At 40.9% G+C, this 21,056-nt stretch overlaps 1 protein-coding gene across 2 annotated transcripts in view; it reads right to left on the reverse strand.

Annotated features, from left to right (window-relative positions):
• lrba (LPS responsive beige-like anchor protein) overlaps positions 1 to 21,056 on the reverse strand; it is a 917,803-nt gene that overhangs the window by 165,290 nt on the left and 731,457 nt on the right. For both annotated transcript variants that reach the window (XM_041200623.1, XM_041200530.1), the window contains exon 46: positions 20,591 to 20,743. In XM_041200623.1, the coding sequence (XP_041056557.1) occupies positions 20,591 to 20,743 (153 nt within the window). The remainder of the gene's footprint in view (positions 1 to 20,590; positions 20,744 to 21,056) is intronic.

Raw genomic sequence — 21,056 nt, forward strand, 5'->3', positions numbered from 1 at the left:
CTTTCACACACTCGCGCTCTCAGGCACTCTCACGCTCTCACAGACGCACACGCTCTCACAGACGCACATGCTCTCACGGACGCACACGCTCTCACAGACACACGCTCTCACAGACACACGCTCTCACAGACACACTGTCAAAACCCATAGACACACAGACATCTGGCTCTCACTTCAGGGTAACTGAATCTCAACAGCTGGAATTTTGACCCAGGGCGGAGAACCCATTGCGTTCTTGTTTACAAGCACATTAAGGCATGAGGCAGCCACTTGAGAGAGTGAAGGGGTGATACTGCCCTAGTCCTGGTCGTCCCCTCCCCGCCAGGGCACAGGCCCCAGTGATTTGCACAGGGCTCTCCCGGGCCCTGCCTGAGTGTTCAACTAATGAGACAGAGATGGAAAGTTTTCAAATAAGATAAGCCAATACAGAAGTTTGGATAAAATATTACACTATCTTCCAGCAGAGCCACAGCGTGATATAGTCAAATTGCTGAAGGAATATGAGTCAATGTACAGAGGTAGATCAGGATGAACTTATTTAACTATGCATGATGTTGATATGCGAAGTACTCCTTCCATTAAACAAAACTGTTACTGACTGAACCCTGAGAAATTGGCTCAAGTCATTGAAGAACTCACCTTCATGTCGGATAATGAAATAATTGAACAGAGTTAAAGCAGTTGGTGTTCATCAGTTGTACCGGTACCTAAACCTGATGGAACCAAAATTTTGCATTGATTATCATAAAATGAGTACCCTATCCTATACCACGAATTGTAGATTACTTCGATAGAGATGTAAACGCAGAGTTTATCAGCAAGGTTGACTTATTAAAAGGATATTGACAAGTGTCACTAACAGATGAAGCCAAGAAAATCTATGCTTTTGTAACCCCATATGGCCTATATCAATGTAATGTGATGCCACTTACAATGAGGAATGCACCAGCTACTTTTCAAAGGCTAACAAATCAAGTTATTAAAGGGCTAGTGAACCATGTTGTATATATTGAAGAGTTATTGGTCTACGGTGACACTTGGGAAGACCATGTGAAACACTACAGTGCACTATATGAGAGACTACAAAAAGCGGAGGATAAATTTGGCGAAAGCAAATATCTCAAGGCCAAGGTCATTTATTTGGGATATGTCGCCGTCAAGGCCACGTGTTACCCAGAGAGGCTAAAGTAAGGTTATGGACTTTCCTGTTCCTCAAACTAAACAAGAGATACTGTGGGTCCTCAGAATGTGTGGAATTTAAACGAAGTTTGTCCTAAATTTCAGCACTGTGATTACTTATTAATAAACTTATTGAGGAAAGTCAAATGTAACTGGACAGAGATTAAAACAGAAAATGCTGGAAAATCTCAGCAGGTCTGGCAGCATTTGTGAAGAGACAAACTGAGAAATGTAGAAGAAATAGGAACATTTCTACTTCTCTTTAGCTCTGTAGAAAAATCTTACCGACTTGAAAGGTTAACTCTGTTTCTTTCTCCACAGATGCTGCTAGACCTGCTGTGTGTTTCCAGCATTTTCTGTTTTAATTTCAGATTTCCAGGATCCGCAATATTTTGTTTTTATGACTGGACAGAATCTTGTCAGACTATCTTTGAGAGATTAAAGGCTGTCTTCACAAATGAGTCTGTGTTGGCTGCTCCAAATTTCAATATACTATTCAGGATAGCAATTGATACTAGTGATGTGGGTGTGCGAGCCATGTTGTTACAAGATGATGATGCTAACACAGAGCGTTCGATCAGCTATTTCCTAAGAGGACTTGATCCTTGTCAACAAAAGTACTCCACAGTTGAAAAGGAAGCATTAGGTCTTGGCTCTTCAACAGTTTGAAATATATATTTCCGGAAATGCCAGAGACTGTGATCTTCATAGACCATAATCCACTAATGTTTCTGAAGAAATTCCAGATCAAGAATCTCTATTAGTTACGCTGGAGTCTGATGCTACAACCATTTACCTCAAAAAATATTCATGTTGCAAGAAAGAAAAATGTAATTGCAGACACTTTATCCAGAGTTGACTATGTGTTTAAATAACTCATAGCTGCATAAAGAAGATTTATAAACTTTAGTTTTTTGCCAAAAGTCTTGAACATAATCCCGCTATCTGTTTAAACACTATCATCTTTTGATCAAGGATATGGAATTGCAAGGTGTTGGACATTTGAATTTTGATCAAAGTTTGGAGAGGGGATTATTGTGTGTATCATATGTAGTAAGGTGGTTGCTGAAGTGTTGCTAATGCTAAAGGGTTGTGAAAAAATTCTTCATATTTTTGTAAGAAAGAAGATTTCTTGTTAAACACAGCTTGCTCCCAGTAACTGGTCGTGTGAGTAGTTTCCTGATATGGTTCTGTTTTCAAGCAGCTTGGGTTTAGTATAGAACAAGTTAGCTGCAGGCAACATTTCTTTCAGGCAGGTTTCAGTTGGAATTTTGTGTGTTGGCGAAAAGGATTTAAAATTCTTGATAACTGAAGGACTCTCTCTACTAACAGTGAGTTGGACTCTGGGGATAGCCAAGCTGAGAAAAGAGCAAATGGTGGGAGGAAGGTGGGTGTGCAGAGCGTGAGGGGGCAGAGAGTGATGGGTCGAGGGAGAGAGAGAGAGAGATCATAGAAACAAGACTCCAGAGTTAAAAAACATTGGAAACAGGAGAATTCTGACCGGAGGTGGTTACACTTAAGATGCTAGCAATGCCTTTGCTGAACAGGGCATCTACAACCATGGGACGGTTCAAACAGATTTGAAGGGACAACCATGCCTGAAGTAAGCAGAAGGCCTAAGCGATCTCAAGCCATATAACAGGACACAGACTAAGTGGTGAACGTTCCAATTGCTGCTAAGTATCTGACTTGAGTTTTGGGGGTGTTAAGTCAAATAGGTGCAGAAGGAACTTTGAGTTAAGTTGTTCAGTTTAGGATAAAAGTAACTGTGTTCTTTGTACTTTCAATATCTTTAACATAACCAATAACTTAAGATAGAGTATGGTTATTATTATTCATAATCCTTGGTTTTTGTGCACTAAAATTATTTTGGTCTAATTTTTTCATTTTTTGAGTAAATACCTGTGTTTTTGGATTTCCAAAAATATAAATAAACAAGTTACTTGTCTCTCCAGAGATCATAACACTAAGTTTTTTTTGTGTGTCATACCCATGGTCCTTTGAAATATACTGTAGACACAGCAAGGATTCTTTTGTCAGTTCCCTGCTCACTGGAACTTCAATTTTACTGAGAATTTTAAAAATGTTTCCAGTGCTCCGTTTCTTCCCACCTGCCTGCTCAAGGAAGATGTTACCAGCTGGTGCAGCACAAGTTGGTGTTACAGCTAACACCTGTTCCACCTATCAGCAAGGTGTAACATAAAGATTATAAAGCACACATACAATCGCTGGCCACAGTGAATACTGTCTATAAGTTAAGTAGATTATTGTACTAGCTAATAATTGCAGCAATGGTCAGACACACATGGCGAGATCGAGAACCAGAATTTCACACACACACTTACATCTAGGTGCTAGTGAATGGAGAAATTAAGAGGAGAGCACATTCATTCGGATGGACAGTTAAAGGGAGAGATAAATCCAAGTTTCATCTGTATGTTGTCCTTATACCTTTTCCTATTAAGCATGCAGGTACATTAAATCAGCAACAGAAAGCATGATAATTGTATTTTGCTTTGCATTTGAAAGCTAGTTATTTTTATGATAGATGAATTCTCAAGTTACAACTGAACCATAAAATCTTACTTTCATGAAAATAATTCAACACTGGGATACTAAAAAGTGAAACGAATAACTTGTCTATAACCTATTATTCCAAAATAATCCATAAAATGCAAGCTTGAAATATTGGTGGAAGTATAATTAATAGTAACTTGCAAAAGGCAACAGGGTATGTGCTTAAAGAGGGCTAATTGAAGGGCTATGGTTAAAGAGCAGGAGAGTGGGATGAACTGAATGCTTCTTTCAAAGAGCTGGCACAGGCACAATGGATTAAATGGTCTATTTCTGTGCTGTGTGATTCTATTAAGAATAGTGTCAAACTGTAAACTACATTATACTGTATAACTAACTCACCCATTTAGAGTGAACAATGTACATATTTCTTAGGACTTGTAAACCGCATGTATCAAATATATGTTTTGTCATGTTACTAGATATAAGGCCAGTTTCTGACAAAAAAAAGTATAGCTACTATGGTATTGCTCACCCAATGAGAGGTTACACTGTTGCAGGAACCGCCCTATCACATACAGTTAAGAACAGTTTCAGCCACATGTGCCTAAACAAATTATTTTATTTTGCCACAGAAGCAGTTTCATCTAGGTCAGTTAAGCTCTGTATCAAATATCAAATCAGCAAAAAGGCATATACCCCAAGACTGCTGAATGAACTGTACCATTCCATTTCAAAATGTATTGAAACCTCAGTCTCTGTCTATGCTAAAATTCTTTTTTAAAATGTTCATATTTATTTGCAATATCTATCATGCCTATAGGTGACAATGACATACCTTGAGAATCTTAAAATGTCATATAAGATTTGGTGCAAAAGTACAGCTCATTTTAATTTGGGCGATCTGCATCCTCATGCCTTTCCACATCTTGCCTAACAGGTGACCTACAGAAGTGCCTCCATTCTAACTGAATGTCACAAAAGGGATAGCTTGAAGTTAAAACACTTCCAGCAAAGTAATGAACCTAAAATAAATGTTTTGATTATTATTTCTTACCCCCCCTGCAACTTACAGCCTGGCAAGTGCAATGAGATAACTGTATACAGCATCACGACCCTAAATTTCTGAAAATGGCTGCTAACAAATGCATACTTTCCAGGTGGGCAGGCCCTTACTTAAAGTTTTTGAAGCATTCTGCAGTTTCTCCAGACCCACTGCGACTCATGGGACAGCATCTTTCCCCCTCCTCAACAAGCTCTTTGTGTACTTCATTCCCCTTCTTGGCATCAATGCTACCAATGCCTCCTGCAACTGCATTCACACTGTGCTTGACCAATTTATGAGCAACAATATTTTCTTCTATGCTCTCAGCATTTGGGAATGGTCGATGTTGTGCCCCAATTCTTCTCAGCGTTTTGTTATAATTCAGGCCTTGCAAGATCACAAATCCTGCCCTCCACTTCCCATCATTTTCCTACCTAGTGGTGCTTCTCTTTTTTAACTTGGAGCCTCATTTTACGGTTTTGAATCCCTGCAATCCCCACGATAATCTCCAAGCAGGTAGCTGAGAGCCTTTGATATCTTAAACATCACTCTCTACACAGAACTTCAGATGGTCTAACCAATCCCTGCTCACGGTTGCACCGATCCTACCCTCCCCCACGTGCAAAGTCTGTGTTCCTTCCCTTTACACAAACCAATTATTTTTTGACCACACTGTTAAATATTAACATTCTATCTTACAAATTTACTTGGGTTTCCTTCAGAGAAGCCTTGGTCCAAGCATGGGCAAAAGAACTCTAAGGTGAGGAGAGAGTTACAGCTCTTGACATCAAGGCAGCATTTGACCGACTGTGACATCAAGGAGCCTTAGCAAAACCGGAGTCAATGGGAATCAGGGGGAAAAAAAGCTGGTTGGATCCATACCTAACACAAAGGAGGATGGTTGTGATTGTTGGAGGTCAATCATCTCAGTCCCAGGACATCACTGTAGGAGTCCCTCAGGGTAGTGTCCTAGGCCCAACTATTTCAGCTGCTTCATCAATGACCTTCCCTCCATCATAAGGTTAGAAGTGGAGATGTTTGCTGATTACTGTGCAATGTTCAGCATCATTTGCAACTCCCTGGATTCTGAAGTAGTCGTGTCCAGGGCCTGGACAACATTCAGGCTTGGGATGACAAACGGCAAGTAGCATTCACACCATGCAAGTGCCAGGCAATGACCATCTCCAATGAGAGAGAATCTAACCATCTCCCCTTGACATTCAATGGCATTAACATCACTAAATCCCCCATTATCAACATCTTGGGGGTTACCATTGATCAGAAACTGAACTGGACCAGCCATATAAATATGTGCCTACAAGAACAGGCCAGAGGCTGAGAATTCTGTTGTGAATAAATCACATGACTCACTAAAGCCTGTCCACCATCAACAAGGCACAAGTCAAGAGTGTGATGGAATAGTCTCCACTTCCCTGTACAAGGGCAGCTCCAACAGCACTCGAAAAACTGGACACCAACCAGGAACAAGGCAGCCCGCTTGATTGGCACCCCATCCACAACCTTCAACATTCACTACCTCCACCATCGACGCAGTGTGTACCAGCTACAAGATGTACTGCAGTCACTCACCAAGACTCCTTCAACAGCACCTTCCAAACCTGTGAAGTCCACCACAAGGGCAGCAGATGCATGGGAACACCACCATCTTCAAGTTCCCCTCCAAGCAACACGCCATCACCATCCTTTTACTGCGCTGGGTCAAAATTCTGGAACTCCCTTCTGAACAGTACTGTGGGTATAACTACACCACAATGGACTGCAGTGGTTCTGTGCGCTCTGTGAATAACTAGTCTTCCTGTCAATCTTAAGAAATAATTCTGGGAGTTACCTGCATAAATGCACACTTGGACCTGAAACCTGCTGTGCTCTGCTTCTTCATTCTGAGAAATCTTAAACACAAGAGTTAAGTTGCAAAAACACTGACAACACTCTCTGATGGAAAATCTTGTCGAAAAATATTGAATACAGAACAAACTAAGTTTAATAAATTCATCACTCAGGTTTTTTTTAAACCATGGGCCATTTTTTTGCCTGGTATTTCGATGTTCAATTGGTACAGTGCCTATTTATTTAGCTGAAATTTGCCACTGATTAATGAATGTGGAATTTGAATCAATCAGATGGAGTGTGGCAAATACTCTTCATATTAACACACTGACTTCCTGTAACACTTTCCTGCCGTTCCATTCCAGATTAGTGAGAAGGAAACCTCCAATATTTAAAATACATATTCAAAAGCATCTAATTTACATATTGTTTTCTTCAAGTCATTGCTCGAGAAACATTTTTATTCCAAAGCCCTGGGGAATAAAGAGAATTATTTCTCCTTCATTCCATTTCCACCCTCAGCCAACTTGAGCACTTCATATCTTCCTTGCACCATCCTCACCTACCATTTCTTGCTGCGCCAGTTCTAAGTACTCACTTCTTTTTACTATCCTTGGACATTTCACCAGCAATGGTTACGTCATACACCCACTCTACAAGCAGATGCAACAAAACCCCCATTTCCCCCACCTCCTAATGCTCCTGAAGCACACAACTACAGTCCCCATGTGACGACTTCAAATCCACCCTCCTATCATTATTACAACATGCAATCACAACATGTGAGCAGTCTTTTGTACTCAAGGATTATTCTGTCCCCCACGTGCCTAACTACCACAACATTCCCTCATATTACTACCAGAATCCAGTAACACATTTCCCATGATCCCAAATAATCAAGAATGTGCCTCCCAGTGTTTGAGCATGCTTTGGTCACATACTGGATGTCACACTTTATTACAGGTGCTAAACAACCTGTGTTTACTTTTAAAATCAATCATTTGTGGCATGCACTTGATGGGCCAAATGGCCTCTTTCTGGGTCATAATGACTCTAACCCTATTGATATACAGCCTGAAATAAGCTCTTCCCAATCTGCAAAATTCGCTGATCATGTAGCAATTAAAACGTCCTTCACATGGGCCTGTGCTTACTTAATAATTAAGCTTTGTGGCCTTAAAGGGATACAGATCTACCTTAGCATCACAATAAGAAATTGATTACATGATAGAAGTTCTTCTCCTTATGAAATAATGCATCATCCAACTTACCATTTGTAATATAGTTCCAAAGTTTTAAACTTAATCAGCAATCTCAAACTTTTTTCAAATAAATTAATTTGAGAAAGCAATTTTGCTGCAGAGCGTTAGAAATACTAATAGCAGCCTTACCGTTAACAAAGCTGTTTCCCTGCACTATATCACTTCGAGCTTCAATGCTGAACAAATTATTAGGAGTTGCTCAAAAGCAACACTGAAGTGAATAGATTTAAATTAAAGAACTTTTCATTTAGTTTCCCAACTTCTGCAGATGGCAGAGCCAGAGATTGAATTTTGCTTCCCACAAAGAGAATTGCAGAGGGAAAACCCCTCATTCCACACTTGTTCATCAACAAGGCAGTTCATTGGCAAAACACGTCCCTAAGTATGTGCAGAATTAATTTACATTAATGTTATTTCAGAGCAATAGGCGGTCATGAAATCTGACACATAATGTTTGATGTGGCACTATAAAACACAGAATTCCTAATTGATGCACCGTTCATTATTAATGTCCAGGATTTGAAACTGAAAGAGCTCCAATATAAATTTGAATGCTGTTTACTAAATGTAACTCTGATTTTAACTGCTTTGTTCTTGTGCCTTAGTAAATATTTGACAACATAAAACCTGTATATGCAATCATAGCTATTGATTCAGGTAAGACACATATTCGGAGTACAAGTAGAAGAGACCCAAAGAACTGAAAAGGTTTGGTTTCCACAGTGGCAGTTAGTTCATTGTTAACTCTTAGTTGAATCTGAAGTAACCTTATATTGAAAAGGTTAATTAATTTAGATTAAAATAATTCATCAAGTTGTAGTCCAGGTTCATCTCATTAAAGAGCGAAAGTGGAGGTGTGTATATTTTATTAATAGCTGAATGGTGTACTCCTACTGGAACAAATAATTTACCTACAACGCACATTAAAACCATTAATATTAGCAAAGGCATTTCATGGAATATCAATTTTCTATAAAACCTCTTGCATTTTGCCCCCACACATAGACTAAATCTACTAAAATCAATGGTTTGCATCAGATTAGAATCCAGCATTTAAAAAGAATTTACAGGCTTTAATAAAATAACATGACTGTCATTCTAACACATACTATCAACATGAATTTCACACAGCATGTAGTTAATTAATGTTGTGCGCTGTAGCTCTGACCCAGTGGTGTACAATCTATAATTATACATCCTCCTATATATCATCTGCTCTCAGCTATGGTTTCATACAGAAGACAGACAGCTGCAACACTATATCCCTGCTCAACCTGAAGACCATCTGACTTTAATTGTAGACACAGCTTGATGTAGCTCTGGTCATTTGAAGCCAAAGTATCACACCGTAATAATCTATGCGGCAGGAGCCTGCCAAGTTGGGGCTATAAACACTGGTTTGGGCTGTCTGGCTCTGTGACGGGCTCCAGGAAATATGATTAATGAGTGTGGTATAATGATATCAGGAACCCGATTAGTACCACAAAAGGTCATAGATCAAAGTAGTGTGCATTTCATGAACTGCAATCATTGTGTAAAATTTTATTGGCAGATACAGCTAACCCAAAGAGTTAAATCTGCAAGGCTGCTTATTTTCCAGAACAGGTATCAGAAAATAAATACAAGTAATCTTTGGATATGTTCCAATATTCTGAAACAAGGCAAGTGTGTAGTGCTCACTAATTCCTTTTTACCTTCCCACATTAAGAAAATATTGAGAAAACACAATTTGGAAATCATTCGAAAAAGTGGCCAAAATATTATAATAGTATGCCGTAACATGCCAGTACCACATAAAATTGAATATCTTTATTAAATGTTTAAGAAGTTTATAGAAAATTCATAACTGCCACTAGCTGTTTATGATATCTTATTTGGAGTAATCAATGAATGTTGCAGTCGTAATTTGGCCATGATGGTTGGTTTTATCAGTGTCATTCATGACAAATGACATAAATAGCATTATGGTAAAATTCTAGTTATACCTCGGTACAGACACAACAGACACAGTGGAAGATATTTTTCAATATTACTCATTGTTGCGTAAGCCCGCAGCTTGTAAAAGACAACTTCACTCATCTGGGTGCTGATGAATTCACTCAATTGACATTGGCCCTTTCAGACATTGCAAGGGGTGAACTACTGCATTACAGAAATGACTAAGTCAATCTTTATATTTTGGATTTCCAATTAATCAAAAAAAAATCCCTTTGAAGATGCTTTTAGGCAATAGGCCAATTGTTGTATTCAGATGTACATCCAAAATGGACGGTAGATGTCAGGAGAAAGAAGAAAATAGGTCAAGGAAGGGTAGCTTTTCTTCCGTGGACATACTTCAGGCACAGGCCTAAACACCGGAATGCTTGGCCACCTGAACATTGGGTTGCAGCAGAAACTGATGGAGAATACTCGACTTGCTTTTCCATCTTTGGCCAGCTCCCAACACCACACAAACACTATGGTACACAGGGGTGCTAGGGCAGGTATTTGCACCAAATAACTTCTGCTGCCCCAATGGTGAAGTGCTCAATTGATAAATAAAACAGAGGGGGAGTGTAGGAATGCCCCAATGTTGTTTAAATGGGAACAATGACCTCTGACTACTCCAGGCATAAGCCTAATTACAAAACGTGGTAAAGCTGCAGGAAATAGCAGGAGCAGTGGAGATTTGATTTAAAGGTTCTCCACCTCCTTTTCCTTTTTACTGTGGCTGGGAAACACCAATTTCTAAGTTGCAAAGTGGAAAAGATACCCTGAAGGTTCATTTTCATACAAAAAGCACTAAATCAAGATATATTAAACTGGGATATTAAAATTGAAACATTCACAAAATATTATGGGAAGGGACGTTAGCAACAAATATTGGCCGGGATCATCCGCGGAACGGCAATCATCATCGGATTGCTGCTCCATTCAAACTTATCCAAGCCTCAATGCTGCTCCCCATTCCTTCCCGCATCTTCACAGCCCAGCTTCTCCAGAAATGTGGAACACAGTATCCATCGGAGAGCTCCGCTGCTGCGCTGTAATATCAGGGAAAAGATGAGAGCTGCCCCCATTTACTGACTATTACACAATTTAGAGAAATGGACTTTAGCAGGAGTCCATTAGCACCTTCTTCCCTCAGGTTCCAGTTACATGTGATCTGACATCACTGATAATTTTATTTATTCTTGCACGGGGTGTGGGCATCACTGGCTAGGGCAGCATTTACATTGGCCATTTCTAATTATCCTTGAGAAAGTGGTGGTGAGCCACATTCTTGAACCACTGCAGTCCCTGTTGTACAGTACACCCACAGTGCTGTTAGGGAGGGAGTTCCAGAATTTTGACCCAGTGAAGGAATGGCGATATAGTTCTAAGATAGGATGCTGTGCGGCTTGGAGGGGAATTTGCAGGTGGTGGTGTTTCTATGCATCTGCTGCCCTTGTCCTTCTAGGTGGTAGAGGTTGCGGGTTTGGAAGGTGCTAAGGAGCCTTGGTGAGTTGTTGCAGAGCATCTTATAGATGATACACACTGTTGCCACTGTGCGTTGGTGGTGGAAGAAGTGAATTTTGAAGGTGGTGGATGGGATGCCAATCACGCGAGCTGCTTTGTCCTGGGTGGTGTTGACCTTCTTGAGTGTTGTTGGAGCTGCACTCATCCAGGCAAGTACAGAGTATTTCCATCACACTCCTGACTTGTGCCTTGTTGATGGTGGACAGGCTTTGGAGAGTCGAGAGGTGATTTACTCTCCACAGAATTCCCAGCCTCTGACCTGCTCTTGTAGCCAAGGTATGTATATGGCTTGTCCAGTTCAGTTTCTGGTCAATGGTAACCCCGAGAATGCTGATAGTGGGGGATTCAGTGATGACAATGACATTGAATGTCAAGGGGCAATGGTTGGATTCCCTCTTATTGGAGGTAGTCAATGCCTGGCACTTGTGGCGCAAATGTTACTTGCCACTTGTCAGCCCAAGCCTAGAGATTGTCCTGCATTTGGACATGGACTGCTTCAGTAACTGAGGAGTCACGAATGGTGCTGAACATTGTGCAATCATCCATGAATATCCCTACTTCTGACCTTATGCTGGAAGGAAGGTCGCTGAGATGGTTGGGCCTAGAACACTACCCAGAGGAACTACTGCAGTGATGTCTTGGAGCTAAGATAATTGACCTCCAACAACCACAACCATCTTCCTTTGTGCTAGGTATGAATCCAACCAGCTGAGAGTTTTTCCCCTGATCCCATTGACTCCAGTTTTGCTAGGGCTCCTTGATGCCACACTCGGTCAAATGCTGCCTTGACGTCAAGGGCAGTCACTCTCACTCACCTTGAGTACAGCTCTTTTGTCCGTGTTTGGACCAAGACTGTAATGAGGTCTGGAGCTGAGTGGCCCTGGAAGAACCCAAACTGAGCATCAGTGAGCAGTCTGTTTCTGAATAAGTACCATTTAATTGCCCTGTTGGCGACCCCTTCCATAACTTTACTGATGTTGGAGATTTGACTGATGGGGCGGTAATTAGCTGGGTTGGATTTGTCCTGCCTTTTGTAAGACATATCTGGACAGTTTTCCACATTGCTGGGTAGATGCCAGTGTTGTAGCTGTACTGCAACAGCATGGCTAAGGGCACAGCTAGTTCTGGAGCACAAGTCTTCAGTACTATTGTTGGAATTTTGTCAGGGCCAATAGCTTTTGCAGTATCCAGTGCCTTCAGTCATTCGTTGACATCTCATGAAGTGAACTGAATTGGCTGAAGACTGGCATCTGTGATGCTGGGGACCCCAGGAGGAGGCCAAGATGGATCATCCACTTGGCACTTCTGGCTGAAGATTGTTGTAAATGCCTTATCTGTTGTACTCTAGCTATTAGCATAACAGATATGAACCCTTTACACTAGACCTGTCCCCAGTCTCTCATTCTATTGATCAACATGAATTATTTACACATTCTACTTTCCCCACCATGTGCTTCCCCCATCCTCCCTTAGCACCCCCAACAGTCTCTTGCACCAGTGGCATCAACCTCAGGCTGTGCTCTCAGCTCTCTTTGAGGATGTGTAGGATGTATGCTCTCAATCTTCCTTGGATGGCACTGACCTACGCAGATAGAGATTTCTGCAGTATACAGGCGCTGAATAGAGATTTCCATTGTCTTTTCTTTTTTCTTTCCCTTCTTCTTGGTAATCTGGGGTGAGGTTGGTCTGCTGGCTGCTCTGACATGAAAGAACAAAGCTTGTTGAGCTCCTGTTATGATTTGTACAGCTGTGGATTATCTACAAACTCCTACTGCTGCAACAAATGAAGTATGTAATGTCTCATTCATGAGCGAATCAGATAGACGAAGAAAAGGACAAATAAGTGACCGCCATTCGCTGGTTTATTCCTCAGGGCAATGCCTTGACCAGGGTTAAGCTGCCTGGGTTAAATTTCAAACAATGCTTGGCAGTTAACTGTCAGTCATCATCAATGGGTGCATTCTCCACAGCAATGCCCCTACCAATCGGATTCCACTTGCTAACCAATCAGCACTTTCTTTCATCTAGTATAAATTGCTCTTCCCTTTACATTTGGTATTCTTGCAAATTGTCCTGAAGAGTGCAAGATGAAAAGCTGCGACAAAAAATCTCTTTCTCCAGCAATACTCAAGTTCTGTACTACCAAATGATGATTTAGATTATCAGTGAGCTCTATGTCATTATAACGAAATGTAGTGGTTATCTCACCTCTCACCTTCAGTGGAATATCTGCTGCACCATGAAGATGGTGAAGATGGCTGGAGAAACTCAGACTTCAGCCACGGTTTGGAATCAGAATGAATGGGCACTCCTGCTCCTGTATCCAGTTTAAAATTAGTCTTCCAGCCATTGACCATGAAATTTACATACCAGAAATACTCTTGCGGCTCTGTCACTTCACCTAAGATGACATCCTGTTCTTCAGTGTCATTTATTGCTTGGAAACTTGCAGATTGGAATAGCTCTTCATTAAATTTTTGACCTGAAGATGGAAGTTTCCTGCTGCTATGGGATACTATTTTAAAATGTCCCCTAATGTTGCATATGGCATTCAGTTGTGCAAGCTTCCCACTGATTAGGTTTTTTCCCACCACAATGCAGACATGAAACAATGTCGCCGTCCGCGCTCTTTTCATACAGGCTCTATTTTCCGGCAGTTGCACTGATAGTCCTATGGTTCATGAATTGGACTGACTCGGTGATCTGCCCCCAGGAAGGTTCCCTTTCGCCCAGGATGGATAGTATATTTTGCTTGTGAATTTCAGCCTGCCTGGCTATCTATGCTCCTTTGGAAAAAGTGAGATCTTCTCTGGACTGTAGGAGATCTGACTTCCCTTGTTGCTTCAGCAATCACCCCACTACAATGCGGTCTCTGATGAGCTCCTTTTTCAATGGCCCATGGTCACAGTTATCTGCTAAGTGATACAGGTCATTTATAAAAAAATCAATATTCTCACCAGGTTCCTGGCTACACCGGTTGAATTTTGCCACATCTATTAGGCCCAACCATCTTCAGCTGCTTCATCAATGACCTTCCTTCCATCATAAGGTCAGAAGTGGGGATTTCACTGATGATTGCACAATGTTCAGCATTATTCGCGACTCCTCAGTTACGGAAGCAGTCCATGTCCAAATGCAGCAAGACCTGCACAATATCCAGGCTTGGGCTGACAAGTGACAAGTAACATGTAACATTCACATCATACAAGCATCAGGCAATGACCATCTTCAACAACAGAGAATCTACCATCGCCCCTTGGCATTACCATCCTTGAATCCCCCATCATCAACATTTTAGGGGTTGCCACTGACCAGAAACTGAACTAGACTAGCCATATAAATATCGTGGCTAAAAGGGCAGGTCAGAGGCTAGGAATCTTGCGACAGGTAACTCACCTCCTGATTCCCCAAAGCTTGTCCACCATTGACAAAGCACAATTCAGCAATGTGATGAAATACTCTCCACTTGCCTGGATGAGTGCAGCTTCAACAACACTCAAGAAGCTTGACACCATCCAGGACAAAACAGCCTGCTTGATTGGCACCACATCCACAAACATTCACTCCCTCCAACACTGACGCACAATGGCAGCAGTGTGTACCATCTACAAGATGCACTGCAGAAACTCAACAAGGCTCCTTATGCAGCAGCTTCCAAACCCACGGCCACTACCATCTAGAAGGACAAGGGCAGCAGATACATGGAACACCATCACCTCGAGGTTCCCCTCCAAGCCACTCACCATCCTGACTTGTAAATATATTGCTGTTCCTTCACTGTCACTGGGTCAAAATCCTGGAATTCCCTCCCTAACAGCACTGTGGGTGTACCTCCATCACATGGACTGTAGTGGTTCAAGAAAGCAGCTCATCACCACCTTCTCAAGAGCAATTAGGGATGGGCAATAAATGCTGCCCTTGCCAGCGACACCCATATCTCATAAATGAATAAAAAAAGAAAAAGACAGGCCTGAAATATGAAGTTTACAATCTATGTAACTTCTCCAGACATTAAAAAGAACTTGATCTAATTCTACATTCATAAATGCACTCATTTCCTGCCAATTATGACATAGCATGTTGGCACAAAAAATTGGAATAAGAGATTATCATTTGGCTATCATATTTCTCCATTCACCAATTGAGTGCAATTTACACTATTATAGGCTATATCATCCATTTAAACCTCCTGAGACAATTGTTGCATTAAAAATATGCTCTGATTTTCAAAGGTAACTAAACAAAAACTCCAAAATATTGAGTTGTCCTCACACCTTCACTCTGACAGCTAAAATCAAATGATATCCCCTGACACTCGTGGATCCACAGTAGAGGAATCCAATGTGTCCCATATAACATTTCATCATCTCGGCCTATGCTTAAGCACTCTCTCAAGTTTGGTGAATGCAATCAAAAGTTTTCAATGTCCGACCATGTGAGGAATCAAATATCATGTCCATTTTATGAAAAAAACACACTTATTTAGAATGGTAGGTTATGGAGCAGGATTGATCATAGAAGAAAAAATCTGCAGGGAAATTACAGAGAGGTGCAAGCATTATAGAGTAGTTATAATAGGGGACTTTAATTACCCAAATGGAGACTGGGACAGTGGTAATGTCAAGGGCGGAGAGGGACAAAAATTCCTAGATTGTGCTCAGGAAAATTTTCTACGTCACTGTGTGTCCAATCCAACAAGAAAAGATGCACTGTGGACCTGGTTCTTGGAAATGAAGTAAGTCAAGTGTCAGTGAGGGAACACTTAGGAGGCAGAGATCATTGTATTCTATGTTTTATGATGATGATAGAAAAGGGTGGTAGACAATCCAGAGTAAGAATAATTAACTGTACGAGAGCTGACTTTGATGGGGCAAGAACAGAGCTGGGCCAGATAGAATGGAATGAAAGGTTGGCGGGAAAATCTGTAGCTGAACAAGAGGCTAACTTCGAAAAATAATTGCTTCAGGCACAGTCAAGGTATATTCCATCAAAAGGGAAAGGTAGGGCAAACAAATCCAGTGCTCCCTGGATGAAAAAGGAGATAGAAATTAAGATAAAGAAGAAAAAGTGTGCTTACTACAGGTGTCAGGTAGAAAATACAATTGAGGACCAAAAGGAATATAGAAGGTTCAGAGGGGAAGTGAAAAAGCATATTAGAGAAGCGAAGAGGGATTATGAGAAAAGACTGGCAGCCAACATAAAGGGGAATTCCAAAGTCTTCTATAGGCACATAAATAGTGAAAGGTTGGTAAAAGGAGGAGCAGGGCTGATTAGGGACCTAAAAGGGAATTTACACACGGACGAAGGGGCCATGACTGAGGTATTAAATAAATACTTTGCATCCATCTTTACCAAGGAGGTAGATGCTACCCAGACCATGGTGACAGACAAGGAAACTCTGTCACTAGAAGGGCTCAAAATTGATAAGGAGGAAGTGCTGAATAGGCTGTCGGTACTTAAAGTTGACAAGTCACCGGGACCGGATGAGGTGCACCCAAGGATACTGAAGGAAGCGAGAGTAGAAATTGCAGGCGCTTTGACCATAATTTTTCAGTCTTCCCTAGGTTCAGGAGAGGTGCGAGAGTAGTAGAGAATTGAAAATATTACACCATTGTTCAAAAAAGATTGTAAGGATAAGCCCAGCAATTGCAGACCAGTTTAACTTCAGCAGTGGGCAAGATTCTAGGAACAATTATTGGGGATAGAATAAGTAGTCACATGGAAAACCATGGGTTGATAAGGAAAAGCCAGCATGGGTTTCTAAAGAGGAAATTGTGGTTAACTAACCAGGAGTATTTTGAAGAGGTAACATGAAGGGTCGATGAGGGTAATGCTGTGGTGATGTGGTGTACATGGGCTTTCAAAAGGCATTTGATAGTGTCACACAACAGACTTGTGAGAAAAGTTATTGCTCATGGAATAAAAGGGACAGTAGCAACATGGATACAAAATTGGCTGAAAAATAGGAAGCAGAGATTAATGGTCAATGGATATTTTTTGGGCTGGAGGAAGGTTTGTAGTGGAGTTCCCCAGGGATAAGTATTGGGACCCTTGTTTTTTCTGATAATATATTAATGATCTGGATCTTGGTGTGCAGGGGACAATTTCAAAGTTTGTGGATTATACAAAGCTTGCAAGCATTGCAAACTGCGAAGAGGACAGTGTAGAACTTCAAAAGGACATAGGCAAATTGGTGCAGTGGGCAGATAGGTGGCAGACAAAGTTCAATGTGGAGAAGTGTGAGATGATGCATTTTGGTAGAAAGAACATGGGCAGACAACATTAACTAAGGGGTGAAATTTTGAAGCGGGTGCAGAAGCAGAAAGACCCAGGTGTGCATAGATCATTGAAGGTGGAAGGACAGGTGGAGAGAACAGTTAATAAAACATATAGTATCCTGGGCTTTATTAATAGGGGCATAGAGTACAAAGGTAAGGAAGTTATGCTCAATTTATACAAGACACTTGTTAGACCTCAACTGGAGTATTGTGTACAGTTCTGGGCGCCACATTACATGGAGGTTGCGAACACATTGGAGAGAGTGCAGAAGAGGTTTACAAGGATGGTTCCAGGGATGAGGAACTTCAGTTATGAGGATAGATTGGAGAGGTTGGGACTGTTCTCCATGCAGCGAAGAAGGCTAAGAGGAGATTTGATAGAGATGTTCAAAATTATGAGGGGGCTGGACAGAGTAGATAGGGAGAAGCTGTTCCCACTCGTAAAAGGTCAAGAGCGAGAGGGCACAGATTTAAAGTGCTTTGCAAAAGAAACAAATGTGACTTGAGTAAAAATTTTTTCACACAAAGATGGTTCAGGTCTGGAATGCACTGTCTGGAAGTGTGGTGGAGGCAGGTTCAATTGATGCATTAAGAGAGCATTAGATGGCTATCTGAATAGAAACAATGGGGAGAAAGGCAGGGCAATGGCACCAGGTCATAATGCTCACTTGGAGAGGGGGTTCAGCCATGATGGGCTGAGTGGCCTCCTTCTGTGCCTTAAAATTCTGTGATTCTGTGACTGAACCTTTGTGCCATCAATCTCAAAGTCAATTCTATTGCTGCAATTTCTTTGCACAAAAGTACATTAATATTTCATTTAACTCATGGCAAGGTTGGGAGGAGAGAGAAAGTAAACTTGACTCTTTTTTGCTTGCCTTGGGTTACTTATCCATTCTGAACTTTTTTGGTACTATTTCCTTTAGGTAAAGCTAAATTATGAGGTATCTAAAAGATATAAATTTACTTAGCTTAATGAATTAATACTTTCCTATCATTTAAATAGTTACAACTCTTCTCCTCACAAAAGACATTCAGGATTGCAGATAAATTTGTTTTTTGTTCCTCAAAGGATTAAGTGAGTAAATTTTAGACATGTTTGCTTCATACAGGTGACAATGAGATTTAAGTTATTCCTGTACACAGACTAAGGTAGGAGAAGATTGCTGCAGGTTGTCAGTTATAACTGCTAACTAGGTCTAGCAATTGAAAAGTATCAAATGAACATACATTTTTTTTTAAAAAGTGGTATCTAGAGAGAAAAAGCCAACTAAACAACAGCAGATAGCATTTCAGAATACTCAATGTAAACAAATAATTTCATTATTTATTGCAATTCTTTCCTTGCACTACTCCAAAAAACATTAAGATAAAGAAATCTGAAACAGAAACAAAAGATGCTGGAAAAACTCAGCAGGTCTGACAGCATCTGTGGAGAGAAAGACAGAGTCAACGTTTCGAGTCCATATCACTCTTGTTCAGTTCTGATTTTGGTCCAAAAATACATTCCTGGTTTAAACTACTTTCTGACTATTGCGTCAAGTGTTGAAGCAAATTAAGGATTAGAATAAGGAAAACAATCAGAGATGTTAGATTAGGATAGGGGTGACGATATACAGATGCCCTCAACAAGAAATATCTATGACAATGCATCCATAAGTACCCTACTTTCTTCAGCTTCTACCCTGCACTGGGATCAGAATAGGTGTTTCAACTGGGGGGTAGTTGAACATTTTGGGCAGGATTTTGCTTTTTGTGTCAAGGCCTCAGTGTCAAGGTCATATAGAAGTTACAGCCTCTCAGTGAGAGAAACAGTCCCTTGAAAACATGTTCTCCGGATTAGCCAATTAGCGGCCAAAGGGCGGGTTCGCCATCCAATTAAGGATGCTGTGCATGTTCTTGAAGCTACAGGGCAATAGGAGGTCCTCGAGCTCAGAAAGCAACGACGCCTGAAGTTCCGGTAAGACAGAGAGGGTGCCTTCATTTTGAGGCACCTCTGCATATTTTAAAACTATTAAAAAATGCCCTCAGCAGCCAGGCTATCATTGTGGAGGGGACCCTTTCACATAGCTTGTAATCACAGCTGATACCAGGCAGACAGGGAGGGCCTCAAAGCCTGCCTGGAGTGCTGGCCCGCTGCTATGGTGCTGGGAGGTCACCTCCAGGCACATGGCCTAGTCCTTGACATCTAAGGGAGCACACAGGCTAACTGAACTTTCCAGTCGGCCTCTGACAATAGGCATTAATTGGCCATTAAGTATCCTCAATTGGCTACCCACTACCTGCGAGTGAGTAGCCCTTTGGCCGCCGATTCAGCCTCTGGGAAAATGGCCTGGGAGTGGGACGGTGCTGGAGGCTCGTAGGCTGGTAGCATGAGTTTTCACTCTGGCTCACTTCCGTATTCATCCTTGTAGTGGGGTAGGTGGGTGGGGGGGGGGGGTGTTCGAGAAAGCTGCACTTTGTCTTTTATCTTGCATCTCCAGAAAGGACAACAAAATATGATGGTATTGACAAAACTCCCAAGATTTCACATTTATTCAGCTAAATCAACAAGAATAAGAAGACACCTCAACAATGATGATATCATATCTTGGTGGTTTAACTACTGCAGTTGTATCTATTGATGGTTTATGAACATCAATGCAATGGATTTTTCAACACACGAAATAAGTAAATTAAAGAGCAATTAATTGCCTCTATCTTGATATCCAGCCACAAGAGGCAATTTTCTTTATTTGAAACTGCAAAATAGAAACAATTGATGCTTACAAGAATAAAATGCTCTTCAATTGAGCTAATTCTAAGTTTGTCCTTTGAGTATTCAGCTCCATAGCCAATTGATAAGAGTTATAATGACAATTTTATATAAGTTTTTTTTCAGTTTACTATTATCTCATATTGTAAACCAGTTTCCATCAGCAAGGAGCTGCTGCATGATAGACTTTGAAGAAATAAGATAAATCTCTTACCAGTCTGTTTATGCGAACAAACTCTTCTGGAGTTTTGGCCCAGAGTGGAAGCTCTACATCAGACACCACAGTTCCATCATCCATCACACCCAGGTTGTAATTGTTGGAATTGACAAACATCTCCGGTAGATAATAAAATTCAGGAATCAGCTCCTGTATAATAAATGATCATCCATTTCACTATAATAAGGTTAACAGTCAGAATCTACATCATCATCATCAAGCTAATGATCAAAAATCAGACACATGCTAACTTAAGTAATGCACTAACCATCCTATTAAGGTGTTATTTTAACCTGCTAAGTACAATCAAGCTTGCTAGCCACTGTGAATTTGCTTTTCAAGTACTGTAAACATTTACATATTATCATTACTATAAGATTAATTTCAGTTCAATAAAGCTTGACTGCTAAGAAACAATTCTTTACATGTGCAATGTCATTGTAGTTCAATGTCAATGAATTTA

Source organism: Carcharodon carcharias, chromosome 1 (assembly GCF_017639515.1).
Source record: "Carcharodon carcharias isolate sCarCar2 chromosome 1, sCarCar2.pri, whole genome shotgun sequence".
Taxonomy (NCBI): domain Eukaryota; kingdom Metazoa; phylum Chordata; class Chondrichthyes; order Lamniformes; family Lamnidae; genus Carcharodon; species Carcharodon carcharias.